Genomic DNA, 24,886 nt, shown 5'->3' with positions numbered 1-24,886 from the left:
CCATAATATATTCATTTGTATATTTTATATTCATATGTAATAAACAATAATGGTGGTCGTGTGTGTTTTTTAGGGGTGATGACATTCATTCCATTCTCCAGCGGGTCAACGATGAAGTAAGCCAGAAGGAGGGAAATCCAGATAAGCCAGGAAAAATTAAGCAAATGCCAGAGGTTCATTACACTTTGACAAAGAAATTAATCCTGTCAGCATATCACAGTTGAAAAAAATATTGTTTTATTGTAGTAGCTAAGTAAAATGTATCTTTTTAATGTAACAGCCTGTACATTTACAACCGGCTGTAAATAAACTGTTCCTTTTAGGTCTATATATGTTCCTCTAGAATTTATTTCACTGCATTTAGTATTTTTAGAACTACCATTACCAGTATATCTTGTGAATCAATAAAGTTTGTCTGAATCTAACCAAAATATGTATATGGATTAAGTTCTCAAAATTTTGCATCTGAAATACATTCATTTCAATGCAATTCATCTGCAATAGGCCTACACAATGTCTGCGCATTTTCCACTTTTCTTAATGCACATTAATGGAGTATTACGGTAAAACGGCGTCGTTGTCAAGACAACCGCGCTTGCCCTGCTGGTGAAGGGACTGCTCTGTCAAGTGGCACTTAATCCTCGCTTTACCTCCATACCAACAAATGTATTGTTGTATAACAAGCGGAAGTGGATCTCATATATTTTAGTCCCGTGTTAAAATGGAAAACTACTCCCCTGACGGATATTCAGCGGGCCTCGAAGGACCACATCACGAAGAGGTCATAAGCGCTTCAAACGAAGCTGTTGCCTTCATGGGCAACATTGGTGAGTGAAATGGAGGAAACAGCGAGTCGGGCTCTTTCAGATTTTCCCCCCACAGATGCTGACCTATTACGTGTTTTTCTTATTTTCAGTGTAATAGGCTAGTTCTCTTTTCCATTAAATTGTACATGTCTAGTATTAGATTTTAGGATATAGCATTGCGTCCTATCCACTTAGTTAATTAGGCCTACTCTTTAAAAGTTTATTTGGCTTCAGAAGTTTTGGGCAGTGATATTAGACTTAACATTAATCATTGACAGTCTGTTGTTGTTATATTGTACATCCTCAGATCCCGAAGAGCTGCAAAGGTGTGTCTTCACTGATTACCTGGTTAGCCTGTCGGAAAGTGGACGAAACCTGGGGAAATTCACTGTGTGTGTGGAACTTGCCTGCAAAGCCCAGCAGCCCTGCATGCTAGTGCATGCACAAAGCCAAGGGGCCATTGAAGAGTCCCCTTGTGGGACCACAGTAACAGGTGAAGTCTGCATCAGCTGTCAGAACAAAATTCACCATAGCCTTTACATATTTTAAACCTTTTGTCTTTATTTCTCTTTTAAGCTTATGTTACATGTGACCTGGAGGTGCTGGAGGAAGATTATTATGAGTATATGAAGGTGGGACAAAATGTAGCCTCTCTAATCATGAAAGATAGATTAAATTGATTGATTAGTTTATTTTTTGCTCACATAAGAACTGTATAAAATACTTGTATGTTTTAATGTTCAGCTTGAGGGCCGCAGTTTGGAGAAAAGATGTCACATAGCCCAGCGTGATGGTAATATTCTCATCACTAAAGTTACAACAGAAGGACAGGTAAGACTTTATTTTGAATGCATGTCACCTTTTCATACAATTACATGTGTGTTCCTTTGTTTTTGTTGCAGGAGGTGAAAGAGCAAAGTGCTGCTTTTCCCTTGTCTGTGACCAGGGGTCTCGTAACCGAAGGATCCCACTTACTGCTGATGCGTCTTTTTGCTCTCAAGGAGAAAGTGCCAGAAAACATGATTTTCATTTCCATTGACCAAAATTTACACATCATCAGTACCACATTTGTATGTAGCATTTATTTCACAGCATTTTCCCCAGTGGTTATTTACAGACTTTCATTATTAGTGACCTACTGTCTATTTCTTGTTTCAGTAGCATACATCTAATCATATTTATTTTGCACATTAGTGCTTATCAGTGATGGAAAGAATGCTTTGAAAATGTATTTAGTTACATAATACTGAATACATGTATTCAAATAAAATTACAATAACATATTCTGACACATGGGCCCATTCGAGTACTGTATTCTGAATACTTTGAATAGTTTTATTTTGAGTTGCATTTACGTTATAGTGTAAAGATGCAACATAGGATTAAAAACATTTCCTATTACTCATTAGAGATGAGAAAATCGCACACGCACTCATCACAGAGTTTCTCACTGATTATGTGCATTTTAAAGCCTAAATTAGAAAGTACTAAGTAAGAGCAGTACATGTATTCAGTTACTTCCCAATTCTTGTGTAGTTTGTGTGATGGTTCTGTAATTCGTTAACGTCAGCGTTATTCTGACATGATTTTGCTAATACTCCAGAAAGAGCTGGGTGTGGAGAAGGAGGAGATTGGTGGAGAGAGTGTGGAGGTATTTGGTATAAAGAGGGCCCTCCTATTTTCAGAGGACTGTCCCCAAACATGGCAATGCTACTTCCTGCCTGATGGGTAAGTGTAATCAACAAGCAAAGCACATGCAAATTCCGCTGTGATGTTTAGCTATCAGACATTTGCTATTTAGGCATATGGTCAGCAGAATGCAGCTGGGGTCTCCAGTGGCTGTGAAGATTTTGGAGCTTCCATCACATCAGGAGAAAGGTGCCCACAAACTCACTGCTACATGAAATGTATGAACAAGCTGGTTATATAGTATTTATATGTTTAATAGTGGTCAAGATTGAGACAAAGTCCCTTTCCTGGGAGGAAGACATGCAGATGCGATCCAAGTTTCTGGATAGAAAGGTAGTATTCTTACATAATACTTTGTAGAATAATGGGGAGACTTGCCAACATAGTGACATTTTCTCTGGGACAGGAGGAGTTAAAGGTGGACCATGCCTCCTATCTGAGACGTCATCCAGAGATCCAAGCTCTAATATCTGACTTTCTGCAGTTTCTGCTTCTGAGAAAACCAGATGATGTGTTTCAGTTTGCCAGAGAGTACTTCCTCCCATTCTCCTGCCATCAAGCTCAAAGTGAAAGCACTCAAGCTGTGGAGCCTTTGATATAAAAATAATTGATCTAAAATTATTCATGACACCATGACTGTGATAATAGACTACATTCTTATTTTCTGATGTCCTAAATGAACAGTAAGAGCTGTGCACTAAATGTTTGGTTACTTAGAGACTATTGTTAAACAATCATATTGTTTCGTTTTTATTTGTCTGTTTGTTTTTTACTATATTTGGGCACTTATCGTTTTATGATTCAAATTTGAAAGTGAAAACAGAAGGCTAGAGGAAAATATTAAACAAAACCTTTGACGCTGCTCAGCCACTTGATGGTGCCAAATTTCTTTACGTGAACTAATTACATTTGTACTTGGTTAGAAATTTTTAAATAAAATCGTATTTAGTAAGCCATATATTTTCTGAATTTGAAATAAATTACCATTGAATGCAAGGATCAATGAAAATTCTGTACATTTAGTCCATGAATCTGATTTAGTCATGACAGTTCCATGAGGATTGTTTTTTCGCGGAAGTGACAGTTTTGTGTTTCCTGTGAAAATGAAACTATTTACCAGGTGACACGGAAAGTTTTACCGCTTTTGTAACAAAGTTATGTTGTCTTAAATTAGTGTAATTAGTGTCAGCACCTGTAATGCTGTGGGTTTATCCATATCAAAAGAGGGGAAAGCTTCGTTCGATATTTTACGAGACTAAGGAGTGGTAAGTTTAGACCATACTCTAAATTGTTCAACTTGTCTTATTATGATGGCATCTAAAATTTCGGCTACGGGTTTGCGTGTAATAAATGTGTGAAAGTGTACTATACTGTAGATGAGTTGTTTTTTTTCTTTAGGTGTCTTCTTTTATATGTAGTTATTATTCCTTGACCTGTCATTGAGTTCGTCTTTTCCACGATACGAGGAAATAGCTGAGGAAAAGTCAGTTTACTGGAAGAATTGGTTAGGCGATTTATTAACTTCAAGTTAAATTATAGTTTATTCATGGAGTTGCCTATACAGCTCTACAATTACAAGTCTTGTTTGTAGGTCTTCTTATGTCAAGTAGCCTAACTGTAATCCCCAAAATTACTCTACACCAGTATTCGACCAGTATTTAGGGAAGACACCAAAAGTACTCAGTTTGGGCTTAAAATATGATGTTTTAGAATGACACAACATAAATAAAATAATGCACACAATTCAAGTAGCCTATGTCCAAAGAATAAACTACAAAAATAGCCTATCTAATCTTTTATAATATAATAAAATGTCACTCTAAAGCTTTTATAGCTATTGGATTTTATTGATGCAAATGGTAAAAGGTAGAATGTACTTCTCTTGTGTTATTTTACGTGTGCCTCTCCATAGGAATCAATGGACAGGCTTACTTTGTCCAAAATAGACGAAGAGCTGGAGTCATCAGAGGTAGCTGCCCTGCGCTTTCTGTGCCTGGATGTTGTCAACAGAAAACGACTGGAAACTGTAAGTTTAGGAGTACTTCCAATTTATTTAAAGGATATTCATTCATTTATTTACAACAGAAATGTATGTGTTGCTTGTAACAGGTCACAGATGCTAAAGGGCTTTTTATGAGGCTCCAGGAAAAGGGTCTCCTGGAAAATTATGGTTTCCTTTGTCAGCTGCTCCAAACCATCGGCCGAAATGATCTTGTCAACAACTTCTTAAGGACAGGTTACAGTCAGTGTACAGAAGCAGATGCTAATCCTATGCTGTCACATTACAGGTATTACAATTGGTTTGACTACTAAACTGAGCTGTTCTTTGTTGATTTTTTTCATTGATGTTTCTGCCAGGGTGATGCTGTATCAAATATACGAGGACATTACTAAAGAAAACCTTGAGAAGATGAAGTTTTTATTAGAAGACAAGTTAGGCAAGGGACAAGCAGAGAAGTGTAATGTAAGAAGACACGTAAATCTTTAGTCTTTAATATCAATATGGCCTATTAAAGAAATTTGAACAATAGTATCAAAAATAACTTGGTTTTCCACTACAAATTGATGCTGTGTATTGTGTATTGTATATTTTAATTAATTTAAATTAGTTTTCTTTCTCCTGACAGACAGCCTTGGATGTGTTTGCTGAAATGGAAAAGAAAGGCCTACTGTCAAACACAAACTTGAATGAACTTTTAAATGTTTTACATGAAGTAGATGTCGAGATAGCACAAAGTAAGTGTCACAGAGCTTTAAAATACTTGTTAATTAAAATATTTGTAACTGTCTAATTTTACTGTATTTGTAGGACTACAGTCACAGTCCTACATGAATTACCAGGTGTGTTATATTATACAATGGCTTTTTTATAAAAAATTTTTATTCATGTATGTAGATGATGTAGACATTTTACCTTGTTTTGCTTCTTTCAGAACACATTACCTCACAGAATTCAACCTAGTCTGTCAGTAACAGAGACTCAACCAAGCTGTATGTTCCCCTGTTCTTGATATTTCACTCTACACCCAATTAACAGCTGCTAAACTTTTTTGTATTTTTTTGTAGCTGGCACTGGCAGTTGTGTTTTCTCTGACGCTGATACAACAAAGTCCTTCTCTTCAGTTGATGAAGTAAGTGCATCAATAGTTCCAAAGTCTTAGCACATATCACATTGTATACATCATGTTAACAGTGTTCTTATCATTATATGTGGTTGACTTAGACGGAGTACTACCTTTTCACTCATGATCCCCGTGGTTTGTGTCTGGTCATCAATAATGAGACATTTTATGGCAACCTTAAAAATAGAGCTGGTAGTCACGAGGATGCAAGTATGTTAAAAAAAAATATATATATATATATATATATATATATATATATATTTTTTTTTTTTTTTTTTTTTTTTTTTTTTTTACTAATTAGTAATGTATGAATGAAGACACATGTTATTTCATTTCCCTCAGGAGCTCTCTATGAAACATTCACCTCTCTTGGTTTCCTGGTTGATATTCACAAAGATCTAAGTAGTGTTCAAATGACGGACTTATTAAGATCAACAGGCATGAGGAACTTCTATAATGACGACGCCTTGGTAGGTAGATGTGGCGTAACCATATTACAAGCTAGTGTGCTTTGTGTCAGAGTACAATAAATACAAGACAAGACTATGTGTGGATTCATACTTTTTGTTTTGGTCTTAGTTTTAGCATAGTTTGAGTCTAAATCTATTTTTGCTTTGGTCCTTCAGTAGTGCTGGTTTAGTCTAAGATTTAGTTCTGGTTTTAGTCCCATAGCCCAATTTTGATGTGGTGATTTTGCAAGACAAGTGTGAATGCACCCTAAAAAAGATTAATTGCTAATGAATTGAAGTTCCTTGTGGTTTTAGGTGGTGTGTGTGCTGTCTCATGGAGAATATGGCTGTGTATATGGTACAGATGAGAAGACAGTTTCCCTTCGAGAATTGACGCAGCCCTTCAATAGCCACCAAGCACCTTCCCTGGCAGGAAAGCCCAAACTTTTCTTCATTCAAGCTTGTCAGGGGAACAGGTACCAAACAGGATCTCTGCCCTCTATCCAAAAGTCAGAGGATGTGAAAGAACCAAAAGGCTTGGAGGCAGATGCAGGCCCAGTGCAAGGAGAGACGGTGCCCTCTGATGCAGACTTTTTGCTCGGTATGTCCACCGTGCCAGAGTGCAAGTCCTTCAGAAGCACCACTACAGGATCCATCTACATCCAGGAGCTATGCAAGCAAATCAACACATCTGCAAAGAGGTCATTCATTTTATTTTCTATAAAACACTGGGCAAATATTGAAATGATTTTCTCAAACAATGTTTTGTCTTTCTTGCAGTGTGGAGATGGATGATATTCTCACTATTTTAACAAGAGTAAACCGTAACGTCAGCAAAGGTGTTTATTTGAATTATAAACAAATGCCAGAACCCAAATACACGCTCACTAAAAAAGTAGTTTTCAAGTGTCTGTGAGGGAAAAGTATGGCCAGCTTCATGAAATCATTACACTTTACCCCCAGTGCTCCACAGAAAATAAGCCAATTATGTATTTGATGTGCTTTTTCTTTGTTATTCTGCCTAATAAAAGGCTAAATGGTGTAACATTCAATGGTGTAACTGTCTGATTGTAATCACTAATTAGGCTATGTGTAAAACAAACCCATCATGCGTAGACAAACTTCACCTATAAAACTATCCATGGCTTTCAGAATTATGAAAAATGTAGCTATGTTCTTTATTTTGAATTGATACGTGAAATTCTCAGTCCTCAAAATGTTTATTATTTATATAAATTATCTCTAGAAGTTATTGCTGAACTGCAAATGCTCATGTAGGCTACAGGAAACGCAAAAACAGGAAACTGGTTACATGAATGGTGTTCGGTTACAGTGAGTTAATGTAATTAACGTTACATTTATTGTCATCTAATCAAATAAAACTATGACAAAAATACATTTAAAGGAACAAACTACAAGCGTCTGTAAGATTTCATGTTTAGTAATTGCAACAGTTGTCATTTGAAATGTTAAAAAAAAATCTTGGCTAACTCCTAACTTTTGTTAGAAATTGCAGATAAAGACCAAATATTAATGTACAGAAATAATTACAAATTTAAAATATAAATGAATTTATTGATGTGTTGGCCTTGCTAAATTAACTTAACCTACATCAAAATGAGTCAGCTTCACTATCAACCTGCAGCAGGCCTGTGATGTTACCAGAGGAGGCCGCCTTCATTCACATTGACGTTACACATTACACATTCACTCTGCGCAGACATTCTGCTGCTGCTGTTGTTGGTGCTGGTGGATTCCAGCGTACTCCACCCTGCTGTTGCTCGCCATTCTTGCCTACTGCAAGACACGCGGAAACGACACAAACACTACTTTAACACAAGAATACATTTTATTTCCACACTCTTAATTGGATTTAAAACACTTCTAACTTCGCGCGGGAGTAGACCAGCACAAGTTTTACGGTAAGCTAAGTGAAGCTACGTTTATCGTTTGATTTTCAAACACGTTTAAGGAGACCGAAATACCGCATTATATCGATATTTTAAATCTTAAATGTTGAATAATCTTTGACTTGTTCACGTGCTGCTGACGTGTGAGGCGTAGGACTCACCTGAATAGGCTTTTTTGTGCACTGTGATCTGTGAACACTGAACAGGGTTTTCTGTAGAGGTGGGTAGTTAGTGAGTAGCCCAGAATTGTCCTGAAGTAACTCTTTCCTCAAAGTAAGACAGAAGTTTAAAATAGTCTTATCTAGTTAGCAACATAAAGCTTTTGCCACCACACTCTCATGGTGGAGACCAAGGTAGCCAACGTACTTAATACAACTGTACTTTTTAAGTACGAAATATTCCATAATACCACATTTGATAACAATACATAAAACTGCTATACGTACTGGCAGTACTGGCATAAGACAGCAGCTTTGGTTTTTTCTCTCCTCATTATATTTGGACCCTATGTAATCCCCCTAAATTGATAGGTAAAGCCATAGTCAGTCAGATTATCCAAGGCTTATTTTGACTGGTTACAAACCCCTATAACTGGTTTCTGTGGTATTATTCAAACGGCTGACTCATCTGGAGACAATTGAGAAACTTGCTGTTATCACCCTAGTCACAACAAACCACCTGACAGTAACTTAAGAGCAGCCTTGGGACAGCGGTTTTATAAAAGTGTCTTGACTGCGTCAAAATGGATACTTCACGAACTGTCCCACAATCTGTGGCAGATTTTTTCCATAAAGCTCACTGCCCTGTTACTGGGAGCACTCATTGTGATGTAATGGCATGACAAGGTGGAGCCAGCTCAAGCTGTTGTGCTAGAGCGCCTCTCCCTAAACTTCCAGTGATTACACAGCCCTGCTAAGCAAAACTGTCCTGATTCATATCAGATCACGTTATTATGTGTGAAAGTTAATCTTTTACTTTGAAATTATACATACATTTATGACTAAATGTTTGTTTGAACAAAATATTTTAGAAAAAATGAAACACTTGGGCTCTTGCTTCCCTCTTCACAGGTCATGTCCTCAAATTATCCTCCAGGATATGATGACCCAAACAAACCACTGAATCCTCAAGGTGGAAGTTACCCTGCACCCCCACCCTATGGCTTCCCATCCTATGGTGGTCCTCAGCCCAATGCACCTTACCCCCCTGGCCCCAACGCTCACATGTACCCAGGGCCTGGAGGGTACCCACCGGGCCCTTACCCAGGACAGCCTCATGCTGGTGGACCACCTCCCATGCCACCTGTGATGCCACCCACCATCCCTGCAGATGTATTAGAGTCTGGTAATGGTAAGTTCTCATAGATAAACTTGATGGTAGACTGAAAACATTATTTTTTACGTGTTTACGTTGCATCTTAATATTAATTTTAGTACTAATCTCTTTTTACTGGTGCAGCTGATGGCTTTGCAGCAAGTGATGGTGCATGGGACACTGTGAGCCTTCGACATGCCTTCATCAGGAAGGTAAAGAGTCGTAATTATGTCTTTGATTTACTGTGATGCACAGAGTTAAAAACATTTACACATTTACCAGTTAAACTGAACTCCATTCCACACAGTCCATTTATACATTTAGTGTTGTTACCAAGTAAAATGGCAAAAAAAGATTAAGTATACAAAATTGTTATCTTTTATCTTACAAAAACAAAAACTATGGACTATGAAGTTTGACAGAGTAAATGTCTAAATAAAAGCTTTAATAATTTCTATTTAAATCATAAATTACTGAAAAATATTCCATATAGGACTTATAAAAAATGGGAAGACCGTTTTGATCAACCCATTCCATGGAAAAAAGTGTTCCAATTAACTTATCAAACCTCTATAGATTCACAGAATACATTTTTTCAAATTAAAATAGTTTATAACTTTTTACCTACAAAGAAGATGCTCAAAATACGGGGTCTTGAGGAATCTGAATTGTGTTGTTTTTCTTCTAAGGAAGTAGAATATATTGAGCATTTCTTTTGGTATTGTCATGTTGTTGGTGCTTTTTGGGATGAAATACAAAAAATAATTTGTAATATTAATGATGGTTTTGAGCTGTGCCCCCTGTCACTATTATTGGGTTTTGTGGGAGAAACAAAGTATAGGGATATGGTAAACTTCATTATTATTCTGGGAAAGAAATTTATTTTTAAGGCGAAAAATGCTGAATCTATAAATACTGTTTCATCAAAAACGGTGGGTAAAAATGCCCCTTTTCATAGTGCCATAACTTTTGTGTATTCAAATTTATATATGTCTGTGTGCATGTGTGTATGTGCACGTGTATGTATATGGATATGAAATATAGGTATGTTAATACATGTTGATGTCTATGAGTGTGTAGGTGTGTGTGTGCGTGTGTGTGTGTGTGTATACACACACATATACACATATATGTAATGTGTGAATGTATAAGTATGTGTAATGTAATTGTAATGTATTGTTATTGTCCTTGTCATGATTGTATACCTGTGTGTGTATACTAAAAAACGTCAGTGTCTAAACTACACTTCAGATCATGCATTTTGGCTGATACAAGTACCCTTCATTTTTAGGTATCATTACTACTTTGTTTCATTTTAATAATCATTATAACTTGTTGCATTTGTTTGCAGGTCTACATGATTCTGGCTGCTCAACTTACTGTCACAGCTGCCATTGTGGCTGTTTTCACATTTGTGTGAGTGTCTGTAGAATAACTCAATAATTAAATGTATCAGTGCTAGTGTTTGACTTTTGACTTGACTTTGACACCTTTTTTTTTTTAGTGAGTCCGTCCGGGACTTTGTTCAAAAAAACCAAGCACTCTACTGGGCATCATAGTAAGAATTACTCTTATATTGTAGTTCAAATCAAATGCATTGAGTTGGTATGAATTGATGTACCTCTGCTCATCAGTGCCGTGTACTTCGTCACCCACCTGGTGTTGGTGTGCTGCACAGGGCCCAGGTAAGCTGTAGCATAATGATCATTACTAAACATGAAACACTCAATAATGAGACTGAATCTGACTGCGTTTTAGGAGGAAACATCCATGGAACTTGATTCTTCTGCTTGTCTTTGTGAGTGTCCTTATCCACGCTTAATTGTATGGACAATATCAAACACTGTTCATTAAGAAATACCTCCTGTCATAGGTTAAACTTCTTAAAGAAAGCTATTAAATTTGTCCCTTGGTCATGATTTTCATACATCAAACAAGGTCTCCAGTCTATTAAAATGGTTTGAGTTTTCACCAAGCCCACTCCTTTTTTTTTTAAATTTCAGACTTTGGCCTTGTCCTACATGACAGGAACCATATCTAGGTAAGAGTTAACAGTTGAGTTTCACCAAACTTTTGTCTTGTTGCTCCTTGCATTTGCACCTCTACAAGAATTTTGGTGTGCATTTTCTGTTTCTTTTGAACAGTTGAGTTTCAACCTTTAAAAGACATTTTTATAATTCCTCTGCTTGTGTTCTTTAGTTTCTATAGCACAAAAGCTGTGTTTCTGGCTGTAGGCATCACCGCTGTGGTCTGCATTGCTGTCACAGTCTTCTGTTTCCAGACCAAGGTAGAAAAGGCATGAATATTTGATCTTTATCAAACTGCTCCAAGTTGGTCATGTGAATGTTTATAAAGCAAATCTGATTTCACCTTAAGGTTGACTTCACAAAGTGCCAGGGCCTGTTCTGTGTCCTTGGGATCGTAATGTTTGTGACTGGCATAATCACCGTCATCGTGCTGTCATTCAAATATGTAAGTGCAATTCTATTCAATTCATGCAATTTCTATTGGTGTTTTTTAAGGTTGAGCTAAAATCTGTACTCATGTTTTTTTTCCTTTATCAGATCTACTGGCTACATATGGTCTATGCCGCCATGGGAGCCATAGTCTTTACTATGGTATGTCTATTTAAGCGTATTTAAATTTCCTGTCACTCAACAAAATCACACATTTTTACAATGTATCTTTCTTGCCTCTGTCTTGTAGTTCCTGGCTTACCACACACAGTTGTTAATTGGCAACAGGAAGTATTCTATTGGCCCAGATGAGTATATTTTTGCTGCTCTCTCCATCTATGTGGATGTAATCCAGATCTTCCTTTTCTTACTGCAAATTATTGGTTCCTCAAACAGATAAAAGTATTACTGGTAGAGATACATTGGCTGCTTCTAAACTATTCCATGCTTTAAGTTTATAATCAAGTTACATTAATAACTTTATTGTACCAGTCACTATAAAAGGTTGTAGTATAAAATAGAGTAACTACAGCAGATATGTATCATTAATAGCTTAACTCTAGTTTGAGGCAGAGGATGATGGTAAACTATAACTGATCATGTTTTAAGCCAATGAAGTCTTAAATTGATGTAATTGCTCTTTATTACTTTACGGTTTTCAGCACTATTTTGCTACTCTTAATGCTAACATATACAACATTTTCATATAATTTTGTGCCATATGTAAAATAGTCAGTCATGTTAGTTATTTGTCTCAGAATTTTGTTCTACTGGGTCTTTTTGTGGCTTAATCCAACATTGTATTTCCACAAACAACTTACCCATTTTAGATATGAATTTGAATGTAAAATTGGCATAAGCCTTTTGCTGTATTAAATTCTGATTTGTGTAGAACATGTGTATATATATTACATAAAGACTAATAAAGTTGGATTTTCTCAACATACTTTATTTTAGATTGTATTATTAACTATGCACAGTATTTACATTATACATGTAGTCCCCCTCCATTTTAACTTCCAGTGTGCCGCTGGTATCGACTCCCATCAAACTCGCCTTCATTCGACTGCCTCATCCTCTGACGGATCTTCAGTTGCTTCAGTCTGTTCTTGTCGACTTGTCTCTTAGCCAAAATGAAGGTGAGGATTCCAGTTGGGAGGCCGATCATCCTAGAAGTGGCACAGTAGTAAAGAGAAGTTGCAACTCTGTCACTATACTTAATGTGATGAATTTTAATGTAAGTTTAAATGAAAACAGAGGCCCTTTGAACATCTCAGTAAGTAACATATTGTCTTAAGAGTCAGTTAATTAATGCAGTGGTGTCTCTGTGCCTTTACTTTTGAAATGTTGCTTAGTCTGGGAGTAATTTAGGTCTGGTATAGTTAAAACAAATATTATGTAATAACTAAGGATGTAACAATAACCTAAATATTGTGATATCATATCGTCAAAGTTCTCACAATAATATCGTGGAGCATCACAATATAGGAAATTACAAGTCTCTTTGCTTAAATTAAGAGTTATGGTGCAGCAACAGCTACACAAAGACAGCAGGAACTACATAGACCATGATCCTTTGCTCGATTTCAGTATAGACTATAATAGATAATACAAATAACAGTTCTAAGCACTTTTAAGTCTTAGTTCTTTGGATTAAATCTTGTCAAGGCATTTTAAGAGGAAAAAGTAGCATTTTTGTTAGCCTCCAGAAAATACTGCAATAAATATATACCAAGAGATTTGGATATTGTTACGTCCCTAATCGTGAGCCTCCCCACCATATCCTGAGCTTCCCCATGATATCGCTATAAATATTGTACCATGAGGTTCATACCGTGACGATATCTTATCATGAGACCTGGAAATCATTACACCCCTAGTAATAACTACAAAGAACCTAACCGCTAAAAACAATTGGTATCAGTGGTGGAAAGTAACGAAGTTCAAGTAAAGTAAAAATTTTAGGTAAATTTAGGTAATTTTAAAGTGGATACTTTGCTTTTATTTCACTTCCTCTGAGAGCAGGTATCTGTACTTTCTACTCCACTACATTTTGGAACAGGATTGAAAAGTTAATAATAATAATAATTATTATTATTATTATTATTGTTTGTTGTTGTTGTTTGACAGCTGCAGAAAAGTTTTAAGGTTTATTTTTTAGCACATTGATTTTGAATTTCAAATTAACTGTTTGAAATGAATTGTATGTATAGTGAGTGTGCTGATTTTATGTACTTTTGTGTGATTGTTGCTGTACTTTTCCCTGTCCTGTAGATGATTTTACATCAACCTGCCAAGGGACTGAAGATGGAAATTAGCCACGCTGCCAATAATCTTTACACATTTACATTTTAATTGACCATTAATATGAGCTGTCCCTTTACAAATAAATATAAGAATAAGAAACATTTGTAGTTTGAGCAAACAAAATTATACAAGTAAAAACAGCTAGAACAAAATGATTAAATTGTTTCTACTGAACAAAATTCATCACAAATCTGTATTAAAATGACTACATTTGAATACTTTTACAGTACTTTGTACACTTTAATACTTGTTACTTGAGTAGTTTTCGCTCCAGTATTTGTACTTTTACTTAAGGAACAAAATTGAGTACTTCTTACACCACTGCTCAGGATATATTTCATTTAACAAATAGAAATACAGAATACTAACCAGGCATATCCAATTTTCATCATTGGATTTTTGGCTTTTCTTTTGGGGATGTACTCGGGCCCTTCCTCCTCCTCCTCTTCGTGCACTGTGACCTTTGGGTTCTGCTTTGGAGGGGAGCTCTGCTGAACGGGTCTGGAGGAGCTGCACATAGAGGAGGCAGGAGGCACATCCAGAGGCCTCCTGTGAGCAGCTGATAACCCGGAACACAGGGCACTGTGCGTCAGCAAGGACCGTACAGGAGCAAAATGTACATCTGAAAAAAACGGAGGACTTTGTTGAATCATAAGCCACTTACACGGTTATGACCAATTTGCGCTTATCGTTCAAGTTGCTTAACTACCGACGCAGACACGCAGGCTCAAACATTTACTAACTTAACAGGCGTAAATATTCGTTATCGAAAGAACAATATTGGTGTCACAATGGACATTTACCGGTCACTTATTTACAATTTACCTTTCCATGATATCCGTGTTAACGCTGTCCTGAAGGCCGCCATGTTGATTAGACTACACATGCGCAATCCCCAATGTTTTGGATCAATACTGCCACGCAGTGGCTCATGAAAATATTTACAGTAACCGTTGCAAGACAAAAGTGGGAGGAATATTTTATTTCATCAAATACAGTGCTTCTTGCCATAATGTTACAAAGGAGCACACGAAACAAGAGCTTAAATGCCTCAAAAGGCCTATACAAAATTAGGCATTACAGTTTAGAAAAAGTAACATATTTACAAGTCTGACCCCTCTCAAAAACAAGATTTCCAGAATATTTGTGGCAGTCAAGGATTTTTATCAAAGTTCAAACATCTTTGATGCTACAGCTATGTATTACATATGAGTATTTGAAACCAATGAAGACATACATTGGACAATGTTCAGTTTAATCTTCAAGGATGTAATTGGGATTTACAACCAACACTGCCTCCTCTTCTGTGATTGCAGATTCTGACCCCTTCAGTCCAGACTGTGAAAGCTCAATAAGGATGTGATCCTGAAAAACACAGCACTTTAGATATAGCTCTTACAGTTTGGATGGTGGCAAATAAATACTTACATAGTGAACAAGTCGGTGAATGACCTTCTCTACAAGTGCCTTCTTATTTATCAGATCCTCCTCAGACTCAATATCTGCTTCAATCTCCTTCAAATACCAGTTCACCACAGCACTCTTCTTCAGCTCCTCCTCTTGCTCAACTGTATGGCCAGACAATCCAATTAAAAATATACATAAGCATAGAACAACAAAAACTGTCCAATCTCACACTCCTGACCTTCTTCGGCTTTGCGCAGATGCAGAACTAGGAGGTTGGAGATGCGTCTGTACTCAGTAAAGGACAGACGGAGGGAGGGTTTGAGCTGGCTGTCAGAGTGGCCGTTCACTCCATTCACGTGTCCATTGACCCCGTTGATGTGTCCATTCACTGCATCATGGCCATTGATGTCGTTCAACCCGTTTACTCCATCCCCACCATTTGCCACGTTTGCTATTAGTCAATTAGTACAATTAGGGGATGCAAGACTAATGGTAAAGTGCATTCACTGAAAATTGTGTGTACCTTCTTCATGCTGCTCCTCTTCCTCCATCTGTTCTTCATGCTCCAGATTTATATCAGGCGTTTCAACTCGAATAATGGACTTGTTCAGGAGACGAAAAGCTTCTTTTACATGTTTGGGCTGAACCTGAGGGCAAATATATGCATATAATAATTTTATAAAAAAGGCAATTAAATCTGTTCCCAGCATTAAACTACATACCTCATCACAGCAGTGCATGCGGGCCATAGACTCAGACAGGCGGATCATACTCTCCAGTTGGCGTACAGTGATCCTCCAGGCTGATTTGGACACGCCCCCAGAGCCATCCCGTTGGCGCAGACGTTTGTACTGCTCAACAATGAACTCTTCAGACTCAGTGGAGATCTACACATTGAACAAGACAAGGCATTTAAAGTTAACAACACTAAAAGACACATTTAAGAGAGTAGGACTAAAGGCATACCTTTGGTTTGAACTGACGGGCAAAGAGTAGATATCTGCGGATTTCATCTAGAGAATACAGTCTGTCCACAGACTCCTCTACACGAGAGTGCAAGTCCACAATGCGTCGCGCAATGGCATAGTCAGTCACCTGTATTAGTACAACATACTAAATATGTAGTACCTAAACAGCATTGGACTAACTAACTTCGACTAACCAAGTACCTCATTACAGTCATCCACCAGGATGAAGAACAGGTCAAAGCGGCTCATGATGGGAGCCGTCAGATTGACATTCTGCTTCAGACTCTTGCTGCGGTCGTAACGTCCACTGACTGGGTTTGCAGCAGCCAAAATAGATGTGCGAGCATTCAGAGTGGCCTTGGGAGATATTTAATTCTCATTAGAAAAAAAAAAAAGAAGAAAGATTGTTTGGTCTAAAAGGTTGTGGATAAAATGCATTACCTTGACTCCAGCTTTAGTGATGCTGATGGTCTGCTGTTCCATGGCTTCATGGATGGCCACCTGATCCTTTAGGTCCATTTTGTCGAACTCATCAATGCAGCAAACACCCTTCAAATATATAAACATTCATGTAAATGCGACTGAAATGGCTGCGAAATTGCTACATTTGAAGACTCAAACTCACATTGTCTGCAAGCATGAGGGCTCCAGCCTCGATCACAAACTCATGAGACTCTTCATCTCTAACCACAGCAGCGGTCAGACCAGCTGCACTGCTGGCTTTACCACTGGTGTACACTGCTCTGGGGCTGAACTCCTCCACATGTCTGGACATAATCAAGTAACATTTTTATACCACTGGAACAGCTATGACATAAAATAATGAATAAAATCTTTGAGCTTTATCATACTTGAGGAACTGGCTCTTTGCAGTACTTGGGTCCCCAACAATGCAGACATTGATGTCTCCTCGGAGTGAAGTGCCCTCCATAGTTGTTTTAGGAACACCTCCAAAGAGCATGAGCAGGACACCACGTTTAACCTCATCATTACCTGTTCACACAAAAAGACTGCATTAGGAATAGGACCTACTTCACTGCATAATAAACTAAATGTCAATTCACTGACCATGAATAGTGGGGAATAGACTGGTACACAGATTGTGGTAAAGATTCTTGTCTTGGCTCATTTCAAACACCTTCTCCCACTCTTTCTCTGTCATCTGACTTTTAATACTTTCAGCTGTCTGGTCCTCTTCGCGCAGCTCTTTGCCTCCAAACTATTGAAAAGGCAGGCATTAGGTTAACAAATTCATTCAATGAAAGTTTTAAGTCCAGTTATGGGACATACGCGGGGGTTAGTGGGAGCCACGTTGCAGGCAAGGAAGGCCAGTCTATAGGACAGTTCTCTTACTCCCAGTGCCTTAAGTCCCCTCAAACCCTCTGCTTCAAAGCCCTGTGGTCCACCAGCTACTCGGGTGCTTGTCTCCGCACGGACCCCTGGATGGAAAAAGTCACACGGTCTCATTATTACAACTTCCTAATTTCCATATTTATAACCCACCCCCTTTTTTAATATCAAGATGACTGGGGTTTTATGCTAACATGAGTAACAAAACATTCAAAAACATTCAGACTTATACCGTACCTTGAGTGGCAAGCTGTGAGACGTCTGGGACAACAATCAAGGTTCCAGTGAAGTCGCAACGGTCTCCAGCCTGAGCCGTCTCTACAGCCTCTGCCCTCAAAACTATTTCCAGTGAGCGTGGAATTGAACCACGGGGCAGCTCTGCTTGGGTCTCCTGAATACGAACCTGATCATAAACAAAATACATTCTGATTTAAGACTCTACTGTTCTTAGATTCCAATTAATCACCATGAAAAACAAAACTATACCTTCTGGAAATCAATAAACTTGGACTTGTGTGTGTCGAGGTGAAAACGTGCACGGTTGTTGCAGACAGGGTTTCTGCAGATGGTGGGAGGGGAATATTTAAACTGCTGTGGGACATCTTTGATCACAGCCTGGCAGTCCATGCAAATGAAGGTTCCACTCACCTGAAAAGCATTAAAATACAATATACATACAAGTTACAAAATACAAGTTTGTGTTTTTAGAACAGAATGACACAAAGTGCTTCCTATTGAAATTTAATAACTCTTACCAGTTCAGGGTGCACTGGATGCGTCCTGACTACCTGACCACTGATTCTCACCAATGATCCGATACGCATAGATGACAGTTCACGGATCCTACAATTATACAAACACACAATCATGCAAATAATGGAAAAAAAAAAAAAAAAGAGTTTAAAAGCAAGTAATGAGTAATGCCATTTACTTGTGTCTGGTTGGTAGGTCCTGAATGGCAACATAAAACTCCTTGGTCAATGGAACATTTCCATGATCCCGAGCGACATTTCGGACAGCACGGCACAAGAAGGGATACACCCTGAAAACAGACAATGATGAAGTCCCATGTACTACTGTTTGTGATAATGACACATCAAAACTGCATAACATTTGTTTGTGTATATTGGCTATGTATCTAGCCCAATACAGTGGTACACATATTTATACATTTACGTACAACTGAGTTCATGCAATTCATATTTTATTGGCCATTTGCTACCATTTTTAAGTTCTTAATCTATTGTTGAGCTACTGTGACCAAGTACAGACCATCCATTATGCTTAAAATAAACCTATTAATCTTAAAACAAAAGGAGGGGGGACAAGCCATCAAGCTATTCACTAAAATTTTTGATACATGGTGATACTTCTTTAAATGCAGAAAATTGTAAAGTTTTCTGCTTAGAAAAGCTGTTTCATTGTCCTACCTAGGACAGTGGAACAGCCGCTTACCTGTAGTACTCCTCCTGAATAGTGGTGGCCAGCTCTTGGTTGAAGCCCTCCAGATCTGTGAAGCTCACCAGCAGCGTGTTCCTCTCGGGCCGAATCAGCTCCTCCGCCTCACGGACGTATTTCGCCTCTCCGTCCACGCTCTGGTACCTGCAAAAACACAAAATGTAACTCTACGATCGTATATGATCGGTATTTGCATTATTGCACACTTGTTTCTGGGGCTTTATTTAAGAAAGGAAGAGGTCTGCTATAAAGGCCATAAGAAGTTACTTACTCTTCAAGGAAAGACTGGAATAACTTCTGACATTTCTCCGCCAACTCGTCCTTCACGAGCTCTGCGGCTGTTTCTGCGGTGGCTGTGGCTACGTCCATGTCGAAAAAAACGTGAAAGCAGTTTTAAAATGTTCAGAAAACGAGATAACAGGGCACCAATACTCCACTCCGCACCGACACACGGACAGGTCCTGACAACAGAGAACACTTTCGCGCGAAAAGACACACCACGTGACGTTTGGCGCGCCATTTTAGACCAATCGGTGACAACATGCAAATATCTCAATGTTTAGAGCCAATCAGAAGTCGTTATGTTGGATTACGTACAACGTTTCTGCATTTTCTCGTTTTCCTACGAAAAAAGATGCACATAATCCAGACACGGTGGGAAACTGGTATTATTTCCGTAACTGTACGATGTTAATTTATTGATCGCATTGAAATATGTTTTCAGTTGTGTAACGTTTGTAATATGTCACATATTTCTTCCCCCATAAGAGTCAAAAGATGACCACTAGGGGAGGATGTTTCCCAGCTGATCCTTAAAGCAGCAGGGATGTCCAGACTTGAGTTCATTCAACACGGCTATAAACATACATATAATAAATACATATATAATTTAGTGATGCTGTTATTAGTTGGGTTCTGAGCAAAGTATTTCGCCCAATGATAGGTCACACAAACATAACAAACACAACAACAAATCTTTAAATTTTTCTCACTCTCCTTTTACTTACTTTGATACCATTATAAACCATAAACTTCTGTGCTTTCTTTATTAATATTAGTTTGTGCGACCATAGAATGAAATTTATTTTTCTATATGTAAATATTTGTAAAGTTCCGTGATCAATGTATATAAGAAACTACATCATTTATGAACCTATGTCATGAACGGGGGGGTTATTGGCCCTCGCCACTAACAAAAGTTAGAGGCGAGGGGTATTGTTTCGTCGGTTTCTTAAAATTCTTATTATTCTTTTTCACCACATTGAATCGCATTTTTGACCCCCTGAACATGGACGAAAAGTCCCCAAACCGGGGACCAGATCGATCGGTCCGGCGAAAAATTCGATAAAATGGGCATCGCAACAATAACCCGAGTGACAAGACTCAACAGCGCCGCCTAGAATTGGACCCCTATGGGAGTGGGGACAGGCAAAGTTTGTCGCAGGGAAACGAAATTCGGGACAGTGATAGAGAACAATGTGACAAGACAAAAGATGAATTGGAGCATGTCTCTATGACAAACAGGAAGTCGGCCATATTGGATCAAACATTCGCCGCCGTTTTGACTTGGGCGTCTAAAAAAAAGATTCAAGTCCCCGGGGTTTAGTCCAAATGAGCTCAGATATGACATGTCACATCTACAGACATAAACTCACAGAAGTTGTCAACGTTTTTTGGGATACTCCTTACGGTTCGCCCGTAGCACGCCGGCGAAAAACGCCATCATTTCCTGTTTTTTCAGTGACCCGTCACGGCCACAGGTATTGTTCTAGAGAGCTCAATGTAATGAAAAATATGAAATTTAATAAAAGTGAACTCTATAGCGCCCCCTAGCATAGACGTGAAACGTCAACATTATCGGATTAGTACCAAATTCAGGGATTAAATTCTACACATGAATACAAGCAAAAAAGTCCATTATGGACATGATGCGTTTTCCACTACTGGCCAGCAGGGGCGCAAAGACTCCCCCAAAAAATTGTTAAAAAAATATTACACCCACAGGCTTAGTCCGAACGTGCTGAAATTTGAATCACTAATGCCTGATCACGGCCTGAATATAATACACTATAAAACATATGAAAAGTGAACTCTATAGCGCCCCCTAGCATAGACATGAAACGTCAGCATGATCAGATTTGGACCAAATTCGGGGATTAAATTCTACACATGAATACAAGCAAAAAAGTCCATTACGGACATGATGCATTTTTCACAGTTGGCCAGCAGGGCCGCAAAGATTCCCCCAAAAATATTTTAAAAATTATTACAGACACAGGCTGAGTCCGATCGTGCTGAAATTTCAATCACTAATGCCTGATCCCAGCCTGAATATAATACACTATAAAGTATATGAAAAGTGAACTCCATAGCGCCCCCTAGAATAGACATGACATGTCAACATAATTGGATTTGTACCAAATTCAGGGAATAAGTTCTATGCATGACTATGAGCAAAAAAATAAATAACGGACATGGTGCATTTTCCACTGTTGGCCAGCAGGGGGCGCAATGTCTCCAAAAAATATTTAAAGGTGCATTATGTAATTTGTCTAATGGACGAGCTGTCGGCCTGGGCGGATGTCGGGAAGAGAGGGTGACGTGCCGGGTGTGATGTATTATTAGTACGGTATCCGTAGGATTACGTCATTACGTATGTGCGTGATGTGAGCGGGAGTTGTATCGTCGTTCCTGACGTATGACATAAAGCTTTTGTTAAAATGATCTGTCTTCATGCCTCCTAAATATAACAAGGTGTCAGAAGATAACGCGAAAATAGAAAATGGCACAGTTTCAACCACCACAGAACCTGAGTTTGCATGGCAACCTAGCGGAAAATTGGAGAAACTGGATTCAACGCTTGGAAGAGAAGTCAGAAAAAGTGCAATGCGCCACATTTCTACATGTCGCAGGAGAGGAGGCGATAAAAGTAAGCAACACGTTTCACTTCGCAGAAGATGAAGAAGGCAAAATAGCGGCACTCAAGAAGAAGTTTCAAGACTATTGTGAGCCACGAAAAAACTTACCTTACATACGGCACATGTTCTTCACCAGAGCCCAGAAACAAGGTGAGACCATTGATGCATATGTCACGGATTTAAAAAACAAAGCCAAAGACTGTGAATTCGGAGCTTTACATGATTCTCTGGTGCGTGACAGAATAGTGTGCGGTATAACAATTGATCAAGTGAGAGGCAGACTGTTACGTGAAGCAGATCTGACGCTGGACAAAGCTCTGGATATATGCCGGGCCAGTGAGCTCACAAGCAGCCAAGTTAAAGCACTAACTGAAGAAGTGGAAATGAACAAGTTGAGAACAGTCAGGACAAAAGAATTCAAGAGTACACAAAAAACTGTGCAAAAAGAGACCAGTTGCAACAGATGCGGATTTAAACATGGAAAAAAACTGCCCTGCGTATGGTCAGACGTGCAATGTATGCCATAAGAAAAATCACTATGCCAAGATGTGCAGAACGCAGAGACAACGTAAACAGAATGGAAAGAAAGTTCATGCGGTGGAGCAAACTGAAAATGAAACGGAGATGTTCTTGGGGACACTCGAAGTGGAGCACAACACAAATGTTTTTGAAATGGAGTCTACAAAGACTAACCAAGCAAAAGACATATGGACTGAGAGATTTAAAATAAAGAATAAAGTTGTGACATTCAAGTTAGACACAGGCGCAGATTGCAACGCGATGTCAATCAAGACACTGGATGCGCTTGGGGCCGGTGACAAAATTCAGACGAGCAAGACGAAACTCGTTCCATTTTTTGGTCACAAGGTGGCAGCGTTGGGCAAGAAAACACTAACATGTGTACATAAAGGTCAAAAGCACAAAATTGAGTTTGAAATCACACAAGAGGATGTTTCAGCTATTCTAGGAGGGGCTACCTGCTTGAAGCTAGGCTTAGTGAAAAGACTGTATGAAGTTACAAAAGATCACAACATTTTAAAAGACTATAATGATTTGTTTGATGGGCTGGGTTGTTTACCTGGTCAGCACCACATACAGATAGACCACACAGTCACACCTGTGGTACATGGCCCTAGGAAAATACCAGTTGCACTGAGAGAAAGAGTAGTACAGGAACTACAGCGCATGGAGAAGATGGGAGTGATAGCAAGGCAGACAGAGCCAACTGAGTGGGTCAACAGTATGGTCACTGTGGTCACACCAAGGAAGATACGCATATGTATGGACCCCAAAGATATGAATCAAGCTATCAAACGTGAACACTACCCACATAGCAAAAAATATACGCGGCGGATCCGCATCGGAGTTCACTTGCACATCGCCGCGGATCAGCAACGGATCCGCCGCGATCAGCCGCGCCTCCGCCGCGGATCCGGGTTTATTTTGACGGATCCGCGGCGGAGGCGCGGCTGATCCGCTGCGTATCTCGCGGATCCGCCCAGGACCCGTTTTGGATCCGCTTTCAGAACCGGGTTATCAGCCGCGGATCTGTTTATTGTGTCGTTAGGAGCCTAAATATGCTTCAGATTTAATACTGATCCACTTCCTACTGACCTAAATACACACCAGCAGCATTTGCATTGTAATTGTACATAAACCTTTTACAGCAAGTATTAAAACTAGGATATAAAGGCTTAAATTTTAAAACATAAACTTAAACAATTTCAAAGTTGGATCAGTGATATCCTATCACTAAATCTCATTAGTTAAGAAAAAAAGAAACTTTTTTTTTTTTTTTTTTACATTGTAAACTATATTTATTTAAATCATTAATTAGAAATCTTAGGACATGAATACTTATTATTAATGTTATAGGACTTATATACCCTTTGAGTTAACCAATGCTTCATTCTTAATATGAAAATGACAATTTACAGTTTTTACTAAAAATAGTTCAAGTTAAGCAAAGTTTTTGTTTTTTTTAAATGGCAAAAAACAAATATAAGCTATATGAGTAAAAGCCTGGACAGATGAGACAGAGTGTAGCCATACCATACTGTTTAAAACTTAACTTGTGTTTACCACCACAGTACAATTAGACGGATGGTTGTTCTTATAGAGTGTGCAGTGTGGGAGCTTCAGAGCCTCTGTCTTTAGCTTCAGTCTGAGGCAGAGGTTTTGAGGCAGAGGTGCAGTGAGTCTGGCTCCTCTTCAATCCTACTGGTGAAGATCCAGTCTGTCAGTGTCCAGGACTGGGCTTCCCCTTTCTCACATCTGAAATGACACCAGTGTGTATTAAACACCCCATTACACCTCTTATTCTTGTAAGGAGTTAGAGTTCAGGTTTGTGAAGAACATTGTAAGTCATGACAGTGGCTGTGTGATTTGAACATGAAAGGTAAACACTTGATTGGAGAAATCTATGCACTTACGGAGGGTCAGTCTTTAAACTCCACCACAGCATGTTCTGAAAGAAACAATATGCACAACAACGGGTGTGATTATAATGTGCATATGTTTAGTTATGAAAGTTAATAAAAGTAGGATAATACAGTAAACTTACACAGGGTCTGTCTCTACATTTTTGGAACTTGCAGAGGGAATTTTGTAAAACATCAAATAAGAGAAACACAAATATCAGTTTGGATCATTTCAGGCCACAGTGTTTAATACAAGTGCAGTATTTACCTCCAGAGGGTCTTTATCATGCTGTTATGTCCATCTTCTTATTA

General features: G+C 38.5%; 5 protein-coding genes and 1 long non-coding RNA gene across 6 annotated transcripts; 3 read left to right on the top strand and 3 right to left on the bottom strand.

Moving 5' to 3' along the window:
* The first annotated feature begins 219 nt into the window (after positions 1 to 219).
* catip (ciliogenesis associated TTC17 interacting protein) lies at positions 220 to 3,761 on the top strand. The gene is made up of 9 exons (XM_055166514.1): positions 220 to 827; positions 1,114 to 1,299; positions 1,383 to 1,438; positions 1,551 to 1,637; positions 1,709 to 1,876; positions 2,410 to 2,534; positions 2,608 to 2,684; positions 2,755 to 2,828; positions 2,902 to 3,761. The coding sequence occupies exons 1-9, from the start codon at positions 722 to 724 to the stop codon at positions 3,094 to 3,096; spliced, it is 1,074 nt and encodes a 357-aa protein (XP_055022489.1). The 5' UTR covers positions 220 to 721; the 3' UTR covers positions 3,097 to 3,761.
* casp8 (caspase 8, apoptosis-related cysteine peptidase) lies at positions 3,602 to 7,118 on the top strand. The gene is made up of 12 exons (XM_020939514.2): positions 3,602 to 3,760; positions 4,408 to 4,521; positions 4,605 to 4,783; positions 4,854 to 4,959; positions 5,123 to 5,231; positions 5,305 to 5,336; positions 5,429 to 5,486; positions 5,562 to 5,626; positions 5,719 to 5,827; positions 5,960 to 6,087; positions 6,382 to 6,767; positions 6,847 to 7,118. Exons 2-12 carry the CDS (start codon positions 4,414 to 4,416, stop codon positions 6,980 to 6,982), a joined length of 1,416 nt encoding a protein of 471 aa, XP_020795173.1. The 5' UTR covers positions 3,602 to 3,760; positions 4,408 to 4,413; the 3' UTR covers positions 6,983 to 7,118.
* A 649-nt stretch (positions 7,119 to 7,767) lies between these two features.
* LOC110173497 (protein lifeguard 3) lies at positions 7,768 to 12,692 on the top strand. Its single transcript, XM_020939518.2, has 12 exons — positions 7,768 to 7,988; positions 9,047 to 9,326; positions 9,435 to 9,502; positions 10,642 to 10,706; positions 10,795 to 10,848; positions 10,925 to 10,975; positions 11,049 to 11,088; positions 11,294 to 11,331; positions 11,490 to 11,577; positions 11,667 to 11,762; positions 11,855 to 11,908; positions 11,997 to 12,692. Exons 2-12 carry the CDS (start codon positions 9,050 to 9,052, stop codon positions 12,144 to 12,146), a joined length of 981 nt encoding a protein of 326 aa, XP_020795177.1. The 5' UTR covers positions 7,768 to 7,988; positions 9,047 to 9,049; the 3' UTR covers positions 12,147 to 12,692.
* si:ch73-71c20.5 (DUF4748 domain-containing protein) lies at positions 12,675 to 14,972 on the bottom strand. Its single transcript, XM_055166515.1, has 3 exons — positions 14,879 to 14,972; positions 14,423 to 14,675; positions 12,675 to 12,915 (listed from the first exon to the last, which is right to left on the bottom strand). The coding sequence occupies exons 1-3, from the start codon at positions 14,937 to 14,939 to the stop codon at positions 12,759 to 12,761; spliced, it is 471 nt and encodes a 156-aa protein (XP_055022490.1). The 5' UTR covers positions 14,940 to 14,972; the 3' UTR covers positions 12,675 to 12,758.
* A 48-nt stretch (positions 14,973 to 15,020) lies between these two features.
* On the bottom strand, positions 15,021 to 20,864 carry mcm6 (minichromosome maintenance complex component 6). Its single transcript, XM_020939473.2, has 18 exons — positions 19,508 to 20,864; positions 19,234 to 19,380; positions 18,710 to 18,820; positions 18,534 to 18,621; positions 18,265 to 18,426; positions 18,016 to 18,181; positions 17,719 to 17,867; positions 17,497 to 17,647; positions 17,280 to 17,421; positions 17,054 to 17,195; positions 16,870 to 16,977; positions 16,630 to 16,785; positions 16,427 to 16,555; positions 16,183 to 16,347; positions 15,984 to 16,107; positions 15,699 to 15,911; positions 15,482 to 15,621; positions 15,021 to 15,418 (listed from the first exon to the last, which is right to left on the bottom strand). The coding sequence occupies exons 1-18, from the start codon at positions 19,603 to 19,605 to the stop codon at positions 15,308 to 15,310; spliced, it is 2,502 nt and encodes an 833-aa protein (XP_020795132.1). The 5' UTR covers positions 19,606 to 20,864; the 3' UTR covers positions 15,021 to 15,307.
* A 3,071-nt stretch (positions 20,865 to 23,935) lies between these two features.
* On the bottom strand, positions 23,936 to 24,881 carry LOC129412564 (uncharacterized). The gene is made up of 3 exons (XR_008633752.1): positions 24,843 to 24,881; positions 24,718 to 24,744; positions 23,936 to 24,621 (listed from the first exon to the last, which is right to left on the bottom strand). It is a non-coding gene; the product is annotated as an uncharacterized LOC129412564 (long non-coding RNA).
* Positions 24,882 to 24,886: the final 5 nt, after the last annotated feature.

Source organism: Boleophthalmus pectinirostris, unplaced genomic scaffold (genome assembly GCF_026225935.1).
Source record: "Boleophthalmus pectinirostris isolate CB_2022bp ecotype Guang Dong unplaced genomic scaffold, ASM2622593v1 HiC_scaffold_813, whole genome shotgun sequence".
Classification (NCBI taxonomy): Eukaryota; Metazoa; Chordata; class Actinopteri; order Gobiiformes; family Gobiidae; genus Boleophthalmus; species Boleophthalmus pectinirostris.
This window is presented reverse-complemented; position numbering and strand designations above follow the sequence as displayed.